This window comes from Cynocephalus volans, chromosome 1 (genome assembly GCF_027409185.1).
Source record: "Cynocephalus volans isolate mCynVol1 chromosome 1, mCynVol1.pri, whole genome shotgun sequence".
NCBI lineage: Eukaryota > Metazoa > Chordata > Mammalia > Dermoptera > Cynocephalidae > Cynocephalus > Cynocephalus volans.
In genome coordinates this window covers 197,609,878-197,622,231 of record NC_084460.1, presented here as the reverse complement: position 1 = coordinate 197,622,231, position 12,354 = coordinate 197,609,878, and the positions used below count along the sequence as shown (strand labels likewise).

General features: G+C 33.1%; 1 protein-coding gene across 4 annotated transcripts in view; it reads left to right on the top strand.

Annotated features, from left to right (window-relative positions):
* The window catches only part of EPB41L5 (erythrocyte membrane protein band 4.1 like 5), a 143,690-nt gene that overhangs the window by 33,842 nt on the left and 97,494 nt on the right, over positions 1 to 12,354 (top strand). For all 4 annotated transcript variants that reach the window (XM_063095342.1, XM_063095334.1, XM_063095320.1 and 1 more), the window contains exons 5-11: positions 333 to 411; positions 1,391 to 1,435; positions 1,616 to 1,668; positions 4,408 to 4,528; positions 4,665 to 4,752; positions 5,563 to 5,651; positions 9,614 to 9,683. In XM_063095342.1, the coding sequence (XP_062951412.1) occupies positions 333 to 411; positions 1,391 to 1,435; positions 1,616 to 1,668; positions 4,408 to 4,528; positions 4,665 to 4,752; positions 5,563 to 5,651; positions 9,614 to 9,683 (545 nt within the window). The remainder of the gene's footprint in view (positions 1 to 332; positions 412 to 1,390; positions 1,436 to 1,615; positions 1,669 to 4,407; positions 4,529 to 4,664; positions 4,753 to 5,562; positions 5,652 to 9,613; positions 9,684 to 12,354) is intronic.

Here is a 12,354-nt window from a genome sequence, read left to right as displayed (position 1 = left end):
ATAGAGCTCCTCAAGTTTTTCACGGCTGTTAAATTGCATTGTCAAGACTTTTGTTTTATGCATTTGGCCCTGGACTGTTAGAATTAATCCAGAGCTATCCGTTCTTGGGATGAGGGATGATTGTGGTAGTACCATATGATGGTTGGTACATTTCAGAAAACCTACTGATTGATCTTTTTGTGTCAGATTTAGGCCTAAAATCTAACAATGCCATATAACCTGTTATCTTCTGTCTCACTTTAGTAGATTTTTGACAAATTGACTGGCTGAAAATTTTTACTATTAATAGTTAAATAGAAATGAAAGCTTTTTTTTCTTTTTTTTAATGGCAGTTGGTTCACCCTATTGTCTGCATCTTCGAGTTAAGTTTTATTCCTCAGAACCAAATAATCTTCGTGAAGAGTTAACCCGGTAAGACCACTATCTCGAATTGTGCAGGAGTATTTTGGTAGTTTTGGAAGATTGTCTTAAGAATTGTTTCTAATTTATGGACAGCTGATGAAATGGATTCCTTGCTCCTGGTTATGAGACCTCAGACAATAGAATTTTATTCTGGAACAGTGTTTTCTAAGTGTATAATTCTTTCCATTTATTTATCAGTTTTCAAAGTAGAGTTGGTTCCTTAGCATCCACCAAAGGTGAAGAGTGAGTTCTTTTTAAAATTATCATTATTAACTCATGAATTTGAAACAGGATTAATGTGTTTCCACATATTGCAATATTATGTTTATTGGTATTCAAAATAATTTATCTTTGGCTACGGGGAGTTTATTCAAGTTGGCTTCTGACTTACTTTACTCATTGAATGCCATTGATGAATGAAAAATATTAGATCCTGATTTGGTTTGAATAGTTTTGAATGAACTTTGTTATATACACTTGTTCTTATTTTTTCTTGCCTCCTTGGTATTTATTCATTGACTCTGTATTGCAAATCCATGACTCGATACACACATTAATTATTATGTGAAAAAGTCGCTAAGTCCCTTTAGAAGGGTTTCCTCTTAAACACCCTGACAGTGAGATGATAGCTACTATCCTTAGTTCTATCCATGCCTATATCCCCTCACTTATGAGGTGGATGTGTTATCAGAGTAAAGTTAAGTTAGATCACAGACCTCTATCTCAGTACTTTGCTTTAATCATTTTCTCTTAAGGTTGCTGTACTGTGTATACTCTGTGGCCTGCTGTTCCTTGCTGTTATCTTGTGATCATGCTTCCATCCACCTGATGCTTATTGCCTTTTTTCCCATTTTTTTCCCTTTATGTACTTTATTTTGGGTAAAATTCTATAATTAAGAATATTTCTTCTCAAACTAGAAGGGTAGGATTATTTTTTTTACAGTAGATTATTCTGTTTATTTAAATTTGTGCCTTTTATTTTTTTTAGGTATTTATTTGTTCTTCAGTTAAAACAAGATATTCTCAGTGGAAAGTGAGTATTAGTTATGTAAGGTAAACTAAACATTTTCTTGGGTGGTTGAAAAATTATTTTGAAAATAAGTTCATAGTTATGAAAAAGAAGTGGTCAATATAAAGTATGTATTATTTTCATTTACCTTAAAATGAAGGTTATGAAATTGACTTGCCTGACAGATTTGTGTTTTGGTCTCAGATTAGAATGTCCCTTTGATACAGCAGTTCAGTTAGCAGCTTATAATCTGCAAGGTAAGCAATTTTTAATGTTCACTGTTAAGAATAAAGTATAATTTTTGTGGGTGTGTGTTTTTAGTTAAAGAATTTCAAAAGATTCAAGTGATATGCAAAAAAAGAAACACTTTATTGTATAAACTTGTATCAGTGTCCAACTCTGACTTTTACTTTCACTTGTTTTAGAACATTGTCTTCTTTTTCTGCCCTTTTGTTTCATTATTCCCTTTCCATCTGTGGTGTTTTTAAACAAAAATTGCAGTCTACCTGATAATTGAATAGATGTTTTGATTGGGCCTTCAGCTAATTCTTTTTTTTTCTTAAAAAGAATGCAGTAATATACGAATAAGTTGTGGCTGTAGCTGTATGGTTTGCTTTCTAGAACAATTTCTTCTTTTTTTTTTTTTTTGGTCTTTTTCATGACCGGCCGGCCATTCCTATATAGGATCCGAACCCGCGGCGGGGGCGTCGCCACACTCCCAGTGCAGCACTCTCCCGAGTGCACCACGGGCTCGGTCGGCGTATGGTTTGCTTTCTTTAGTCTTATTCTTAAAATGAATCCATGAAGGAATTAATTAGAGCATATTTAAAAGTTCCTTTTGGTCATTTTAAAGTGTTTTCCAATAAAGGAGATTAATGAAAAACTCACTGTTGTACCTTGTTACATTGATCAGATACTGTAAAACTTAGAAGTTTTCTTCTAAAAGATCAACGTTATAAAGGAAAATAATAATTTCAGTCTCTGTTCACAGAAATGAAATATTCTGATGGGCACATCTGTGTATATACTAGAATAAAAATAATATTTAATAATTATCAAGGTGTTAATAATTTTATGCTTTTTTGGTGATTCAGTATTTATCCCGAGTTCCTCTAAGATGAATAGTATTTATTTGCCGTCGTATAGATGATAATAAGACAAACCTTTTATGTTTTATGGTAAGCCTAATATTTTTCTTACTTTGTGCTTCCACTATTGAAGAAAGCATATTTTCCATTTTCCTGTTGATATAGAGACTAGTGTCTGGAGGAAATTTCTGTATTTCAAAATTTGTCACAATGTAGATTTTTTTATTTGCCTGTCTCCATTTACTATAGTACTCTCCCCTTCTCATGGTTTCACACTCTGTGGTTTTGCTTTCCATGATCTCAGTTACCCACAGTATATAGTACAATAAGATATTTTGAAGGTAGGGGCATTCATATAACTTTTATTACAGTATATTGTTATAATTGCTTTATTTTATTAGTAGTTATTGTTAATCTCTTACTGTGCCTAATTATAAATTAAACTTTATCATAGGTATTGATATATAGGAAAATACAGTATATGAGGATACTTCAAAAGTTCATGGAAAGATTTATATTATCTTTTAATTCTGTTTTTCCACAAACTTTATGAAGTACCCTCATATATAGGGTTTGGTACTATCTGCTATTTTAGGCATCCATCCATTGGGGGTCTTGGAATGTATCCTGTGCACATAAGGGGGGACTACTGTATATGCTTCTTGAAAATAGGGTTTATACATTTTTACTTTTTGTGTATTTTAACAAAAGGTTGACTCACAGTAGTGCTTAATAAATACTTATGTGGCTCTCTTCTGTTCTCTATTACCCCTACTTATATTTTTTCCCATATAAAAACTCATTCATACTTTTTCTGCATTCATGGTCACCATTGTTTTTATGATTCCTCCAAACTTTTGTTATGTCTTCTACATCTCTGTCATGTCTGATAGTTTACCAAATCCTACTAATTCTTAAGATCCTTAAGAATAAATTTGCTAAAGTAATACTTCCGTTTTCATAAAATGAGCTGCCTGTTTCTCATTTACGTTTTTATATTTTATTAGAATAACTTTTCTTATTAGCTTTTTCACATTTTCAAGTTCAATTTTTCTTTATCATTTTAGTGAATATTCTGAACAAAATGATGTAGCAGGTTTGGTTTGGTACTTCTTAAAGACATTGTGGTCCAGACAAAAGAGCAATTTCTTAGTAATAAAGTGGGTGTGATAATACTATATATATTTTTCAAGGTTGTCTTGAAGTTAAATGATACTACGTCTGTAGCATGTCCAGTCTGTAGAGTTAGTTACTCAACAAATAATGAGTGATTACCATTATTACTATTGTTTATTATCTCAAGGTAGTTGTGCATTTTTTCTCTCCCCTCTGGATTTTTTAATTAAAATGAAAATATTTTAATTTAATACAAGTAAAATATTCTTTTAAAGGAAAAAAATTCATAAGTATAGAAAATTAGAATTTTTTCCTCACCAAACCACAGATGAGTACATAAATGTGCATTTTCCAGTTCTATACCTGCTGCCTCTTTCCCAAGTTCTTTTTAGTAATTTTCAGTTATTTCAATAGATGCTATCCAATTGTCTTTTAAGGATTGCTAAATTTTTCATTTATTCATTATATGGTTAAAAGGTATTTCTCTACGGAAGTCTAGAAAGTAGATTTCAAAAGCTAAGCACTAAGGTATGAATAATTGAGGAAGACATTTAATTTAGAAATACACTACCAACAACAAGTATGTGATTTATGTGTATAGACTGATAAATCATAAGTCGAAGCTAGATTTATTTTTGAGAATGGTCTGGGTGTTATGAATTCCTGTAGTTTAAGAAAGAATATTTCTAATCTTGTTAGCAATTTTTATTAATAAAATGGGTTTTGAAGAATTCAGCAGGAAATAAACTTATTAGAATTAACAATATAACTTTGTGAAACTTATGTTTGTAGCTGAACTTGGTGACTATGATCTTGCTGAGCATAGTGCTGAACTTGTCTCTGAGTTCAGGTTTGTGCCCATTCAGACTGAAGAGATGGAACTGGCTATTTTTGAGAAATGGAAAGAATACAGGTACTTGGCATTTGATCACACTTTCTTTAACATCACCACAGTAGTTATTTCATACTCATTTTCTTCTATTTCTATCCTTGGTATAGAAGTCATTTTATATTTATTATCTTTAAAATTATTATATTTTAAATTTCAGAGGTCAGACACCAGCACAAGCTGAAACCAATTATCTGAATAAAGCCAAGTGGCTAGAAATGTACGGGGTTGATATGCATGTGGTCAAGGTAAGCATTGTGTTGTGATGCTTTTTTAAAATTCATTCCTTTGGGACTCAAGGTGACTGTGGAATTTTTCAGTATTAGGGAGGGCATAGCATTTGCATAGGCTAGCACTGGGTACTTTGGATGTGTGTTTAAAGGGTTAAGATTAAATACTTAATGACTAGAATCTCGCTGCAAGGTTCATTATGAGAAAGAAGAGAAACAACCAAAATCCTCAAGAAGGTACATCAGTGCTTTTAAGCTGTTTCTTTTTTTTTTAGCAGTGAAAAAATATATATACTTTTTAGCTTTTAAGCCACTTTTTATTCTTTTCACTTTGTGTTACCTTATATCATTGAAGCTGAGTAAGCGCTGTTAAAATAATTAAGGAAGCAAAGTCGAAAATTTGTAGCTAGAGAGGGCTTGATAAACTGCAGAACAGCTTGTGTGGTGATTTAAGTTATTTCTAGTTTACCTAGCAACATATTTCCAGAAAGGCAATCTTTTTCAAAATTTGTGATTTAAGTGGTAAATAGAGTATGGGAAGAATCTGGAAAGAATTTTCTTTGTAGAGGGATTCTAACTACCCACTTTCAGTGAAGACGTACTTTAAAACCACAGTGTTTCAATGATTAGAAATAAAAATATATGCATAAATTTTCCTAAGAATGTTATTTTGGGTACTCTTAATTGTTGAAAACATTTTGTATATTAACATTAGCCTGAGTATAATTAATATAATTCAGTGTGAAAATAAAGTTAAACAGTTGTTTGCAAATGTGAAACCTGTCTTATACAAAAATAAAGCTAACACATTTTTCTCTCCTGAGTTAGGCTAGAGATGGGAATGACTATAGTTTGGGATTAACCCCAACAGGAGTCCTTGTTTTTGAAGGAGAGACCAAAATTGGCTTATTTTTTTGGTAAGCAGAGTTAATATTAAAGTTACTTACTGTTTTCTTTTTTAATGAATAAAAACATTTATATCACATTAATACATAGTTTGGAAATCAAATAGTTCTGAAAAGTTCGAAAATGAAAAGTAACTGTCTCCTGTTATATTCTTATTCATCTATAGTCTCCCTCCCCAGAGGCAATTTAAAAAATTCTTCTAGCTATACTTTCCTTTAGTTTCAAGGTATGTTAAAATTTATGTCTTAATATATGAATATTATATATTTCCATGTAATTAAGTGTTCACATAGGCATTCCCTGCCTTCATGTATAATGTCACTATTTTTAGTAGTTCTTGTTCCATAGACAATCTCTTTACTCCCTATTATGTAAGAGAAAGATATTAGTACTTTTATTACACCTTTTAAGTTGTATTCCTCTTTCTGTGTTCTGGCTTTTATCATCCATTCTTTTAAATTACATTTAAGTTTTACTTTTACATCAAGAATAGATTTTACTTGGATTTCATAATTTTCAAAACTGTAGTTTAGTTCTTAGGTTTTGTCTGGTGTTCTGAAAGCTAAGAATCAGGAAATAGTGTTTCCATTATTATATTTAAGTTAGAACCAGTACAGAGCTTAGAGTGTACTGGTGTTATAGACATGGGCCAAACATGGTCTCTATGTTGTTTACTTCTTCACAGCTGGCCAGTACTGTTAGTTCAAAGCCCTCTGACATCAAACTCAAATTCTTAAACATCCAGTTGCTTTAAATATAGCACAATAAGTATATTTTTAGCCATTTAGAGCCTGTCTGCTTTGCATATCCCATGAAACTGCACCCTAACATTTGCTAGCCCTGGATAAGGCAACACTGTTGTTATTAAAGACCTTAAACTTTCTCAGCTCTCTGACCCAGAGACTCCATACTTGCTGTTGAATGCCATCACAAGACACTGAGGTCTCCTCTCAGATTTCCCTCTCTCCTGGGAGTTCCCTTGCCTTCTACCCCTTCTTGGTGGTGGCCCTGCAGCTCCTGTCTCTGGAAGGTCACCTGCTGTGAAAGACTTGCCCTATCAGGCAACTCTGTCCAAACACTGCTCAATAAAGCATGTTATGTGGTACTGCTATATCTTGTCCCTGTGTTTTTCTTGATTAGCCCTGAAATCCTTGAACTCACAACTGGTATTACATTTCCTTTCTTTGTGTAGCTCTTTGTTTTTCCTAGATTTCTTTTTTTTTTTTTTTTTGGCTTTTTTATTTTTATTTTTATTTTTATTTATTTATTTATTTATTTATTTTTTTAAATTTTATTTTGTCGATATACATTGTAGCTGATTAATGCTCCCCATCACCAAAACCTCCCTCCCTTCTCCCTCCCCCCTCCCCCCCAACAATGTCCTTTCTGTTTGTTTGTTGTATCAACTTCAAATAATTGTGGTTGTTATATCTTCTTCCCCCCCCCCCCCCGGTTTGTGTGTGTATGTGTGTATGTGTGTGTGTGAATTTATATATTAATTTTTAGCTCCCTCCAATAAGTGAGAACATGTGGTATTTCTCTTTCTGTGCCTGACTTGTTTCACTTAATATAATTCTCTCGAGGTCCATCCATGTTGTTGCAAATGGCAGTATTTCATTCGTTTTTATAGCTGAGTAGTATTCCATTGTGTAGATGTACCACATTTTCCGTATCCACTCATCTGATGATGGGCATTTGGGCTGGTTCCAACTCTTGGCTATTGTAAAGAGTGCTGCGATGAACATTGGGGAACAGGTATACCTTCGACTTGATGATTTCCATTCCTCTGGGTATATTCCCAACAGTGGGATGGCTGGGTCGTATGGTAGATCTATTTGCAATTGTTTAAGGAACCTCCATACCATTTTCCATAGAGGCTGCACCATTTTGCAGTCCCACCAACAATGTATGAGAGTTCCTTTTTCTCCGCAGCCTCGCCAGCATTTATCGTTCATAGTCTTTTGGATTTTAGCCATCCTAACTGGGGTTAGATGGTATCTCAATGTGGTTTTGATTTGCATTTCCCGGATGCTGAGTGATGTTGAGCATTTTTTCATATGTCTGTTGGCCATCTGGATATCTTCCTTAGAGAAATGCCTACTTAGCTCTTTTGCCCATTTTTTAATTGGGTTGCTTGTTTTCTTCTTGTAAAGTTGTTTGAGTTCCTTATATATTCTGGATATTAATCCTTTGTCAGATGTATATTTTGCAAATATTTTCTCCCACTCTGTTGGTTGTCTTTTAACTCTTTTAATTGTTTCTTTTGCTGTGCAGAAGCTTTTTAGTTTGATATAATCCCATTTGTTTATTTTTCCTTTGGTTGCCCGTGCTTTGGGGGTCGTATTCATGAAGTCTGTGCCCAGTCCTATTTCCTGAAGTGTTTCCCCTATGTTTTCTTTAAGAATTTTTATTGTCTCAGGGTGTATATTTAAATCCTTAATCCATTTTGAGTTGATTTTAGTATACGGTTTTCCTAGATTTCTTTGCTTCTCCAATCTCATACACCCCACACATCCCTTTAAATTACCTGCCTTTGTCTCTTCTCCATAAGTTCTTCGAAATTCTTAAGGGTTGCGTTAAATGGTTCTTCTATTCTGATTGGAATTGTTTGCTCTTCAGGCTGCTGTCTAGTTTTTATCTCGAGACTTCCCCTTCTTGTTTTCTCAGCTAGGATCCCGTGTTATCCTCCCACGTTTTCCTCTTTGCTTTTTTTTTCTCTCTTGATATGTATTCTCAAGTAGCTGCCTGAGAAAAGGGAGGCAAATTGTTTAAATCCTTGGATGCCTTAAAATGATTTATTCTTCTCTTAGTCTTTCTTGATAATTAGGTTATGAATGGAATTTTAGATTGAAAATTATTTCCTTCTAAAAGTTGAAGAGAATATTTCATTTATTTTTGCATCCAGGTGTTCCTGCTAGGGACTCTCTGAGAGACTTGAGTGGAACACCTTTACAGTTGTCCCTTCATGGGTGAGGAAGATGGAGCATTTATTGACCTAGTTTTTGGGTGTTGATTCACTGGCACTTCTAGCTTGTCCTGTGGGCAGATGGAACTTGCTTCATAGGCCTGAGAATACTCTAGGCTGAGAGATAAAGAAAGCACCTTTTGTACCTCCTTATAAGGTTATTGTGAGAATTAATTGAGTTAATACTTGTAAAGCACCTAGAAGAGTATCTAGCACTTAGTAGGCATTTTTTACATAAATAAGTGCTGTCTTCTCACCTCCTCCTCCTGCTATTATTTTTTTATTCATTTATTTAGTTACTGTTTTAGTACAACTTTTGTAAATAAGTTATGTTTTACAGCTGTTTTATGTAAGTTATATTTAAAGATTAGTGAAAGTGTCACGTTTTGACACCCACAGTTCACATAAGTATAGAGTTCAAATGTGGTAGGTGGTGTAGAATTTTAGTACAGGTGGGGAGATAGAGTTAGAAAGAGGGCAAAAAGTGAGGTTTTAAAAAAAAAATTTTATGAAGATTTCCTCAAACCAAAATTGCTGTAGAAAATAGAGTTGAAGACCATAATCTATAATGTTTTCCTTTATCCCTTTTTATGAGCATTATAGTCTTTCCTATATCTAGTTCCTGTGCAGATGCTTTAATGCTTTAACACTTTAACATTTTCACCTAGGCCTTATACCATACTATAATTGGGGCCTATGAAGAATATGCATGTCTTCATTTTCTTTTTTCCCTAATATTTTTAATGTCTGATATATGTTAATGTCTGATATATGTTAATGTCTGATATATGATAATGTCTCAATTTTGTTAAGAGGCATTGCCTTTGAAATATGTATTTTTCTGTTATCCTGTATATTAGAGGCTTTTTTGATGACAATTCAGGTTACAATTTCTCTCTTCTTAATTTTCAATTCAGAAGTCAGATGATTAAATGTGCTTGAAGTAAAAGCAAAAAAAGTTTTTAGGAACATTTATTTATAATCTGGCTGCTGTTCTTATTATTATAGGCCCAAGATAACCAGACTGGATTTTAAGAAGAATAGATTAACCCTGGTTGTTGTAGAAGATGATGATCAGGTAGGAATTATATTGCTTTACTTTTTTAACTGACTATTTTATGTGGTAACTTGTGTCTCTAAAAGGAGGGATGGAATGTACCCCCAATGTTTTAAAGAGCCATAAACGGAGACTTAATGTAATTAATACTTTAAATATTTTCCTGACTTAGGTCACACCATCCTAAAAATATGGTTTTCTGCCCTTAAGATTAAAGATAATGTAAAAGTTTGTTCTTGTTTTTTCATTGATAATATATCTGAGGCATATAAAAATTACATTAAGTGATTTTATCCCTTTAGTGCCTGATTGAAAAGATTAATTGAAAAGATTTACCTAATGATATTCTTAATAAAGCCTTTTGAACTAAGGATTACCTTTTTATCAGTAAAAATGTGGTTCCTAATTGATACACATATAGACCTATCTCAGATACATTATGCTAAGTGAAAGAAGCCAGACTCAAAAGATTATGTACTGTATGATTCCTTTTATATGACATTCTGGGAAAGGCAAACCCATAGGAATGGAGAATAGATCACTGATTGCTTAGGATTAGAGGTAGTGAGGAGGTTTGACTACAAAAGGGACAGAGTGAGGGACATCTTCTGAGATGAAGGAACTGTTTTATATCCTGTTTTTGGTGTTGGTTGTATGACTCTATGTGTTTGTCAAAACTCACAGAATTGTACTGTATGCAAATTAATAAATTTTAGCACATATACATACGGATACCTACAGATAAAAACATTGGGAAAAATGTTAACAGTTGTTGAATCTAAATGGCATACATATCAATATTAAGTTTTTCTGTATCTTTAAACATTTTTATAATAAAATGTTAAGATTCAAATTTCCTATGTGATTTCACCTTTATACTACTCTCATTTTAGAAAGCTTTTTATGTTTCTCTTACAGCTTTTGTCATATGCAGGCATATCTTTACATGTTTCTAGTCTGTTTATAATTGATAATTCACCTTTTCCTCCTCCTCATTATTATTAGTAGTAGAGGTAATGTATTTTGGTTGTACCAGTGTAAAGTGTGACAAGCAGTAGGTGAATGTAAAGAAGTATGTACGTTTTGCTGAAACTTTGCCAGTATTGGATTTTACGTTAAAAATATATTTTGCTTATAATAATGGATCTTACTGTTTTAAATTTGATCTTTGAATAGGAATAGTTGTTAATGTTTGCTCATGTTTGTTTATTCTTGTATTTCTTTTTGGTGGGCATTTTCTGTTCATGTTCTTTTCTATTGGTCCCATAAAGGTGCTATAGGAAAACATCAGTATAAATTCCAACATAGATATTGATAAATAAAAAGCTGAGATCAGGTAAGTATTACCCTGCCTCATGGTTGTAGCTGTCTGATGATTTGCTGTGGTCATTGTGGACATATGTGGACCTATTAAATATAATAACTGGGAAAAAGAATACTGTAAAAATTTAAGTTAAAGATTCCTGTATACTTGGTATAATTTTTTTTTTTCAAATTGTTGAATATTGGTGTTGCACTCTAATAACACCTACACCTCTTTTGGAATGGTCTTTGAGTTTATACATGAAAAATCAGTAGATTTTGGTCAGTGTTAGTAACATAAAAAACAGAGTTGATCAGAAGCTTGGTTGTGTCAGATTGCTGCTGCTTAATGGGATGCACTGCTTTACAATCAGTAGATCTTGGTGGTCTATTTTGACTTTAAAGTTGTTCATATACAAAGTAAAGGTACTGAGTGCTTATGTGCTTGGTACAGTTTTAGGCTTTTTACTTATCACGTAAATGAAAAATATCCTATATTCTCAAGGAAATTTTAGTTCAGTGGAAGTGTCCAATAAGTGGATGAGCAACATGTACTCAAAAAATATGTACTCTTATTTTAAGTGGTAAAATAGGAGTACATAATAGATAAGTTTGCAAAAATATGTGGGCTTGTGTGTTTATGGTATCGTTTATAATACTGAGACACATTCATACAGTAAAATGCTGTGTAGCCAAGAAAATAATTATTAATGTGGGAAGAACTTTATGATGTAATAAGTGGATGTTTGGTGCAGTAGTATTTTTATGTCCGTGTTTTAAAAAATATGGCAGTACTTTTACATGAAGAAAAGTTTACATAGATTTCAAACTCCTGGGTGTGTTATTGCAGGGTGATTTCAGCTTTAGATGATTTTGATATCCTCCCCCCGTTTGTTTTTTTAAAGATATATTTCATATAAAGGACAGGGAATAGGAGATAAAAGTGCCCCTGGTACTGATTCATTAGGTGCCATTTTAAGTTTGCAGTTTGCTTAGGTCTTAAGAACATACAGAATCGTCTGTTATCTTTTGGTGAAGGTATGATGATCTTAGAGTTTTCTCTCGTCAGAAAGCATGCATTGCTTTACTCACTGCAGACTAGAGAGGGAAAGATAATTAAGCTTTTTTGAATGCTGCCCTCAGGGAGAACATTGACATTAAGCAATGTCAGAATAAAAGTATGTTTCTCATAATGTGGAATTTGACCTCTCCTCCTTCAGATTTTAAAAAATGGGCTGGAGGATTAGCTCAGTTGGCTAGAGCACACTGTTATAACACCAAGGTCAAGGATTCAAATTCCTGTACTGGCCAGCCACCCAAACAAACAAACAGACAAAAACACCTGTCATAGTTCAGTGTACAATAGCGTCATCTATGTATTCAAAAAAAA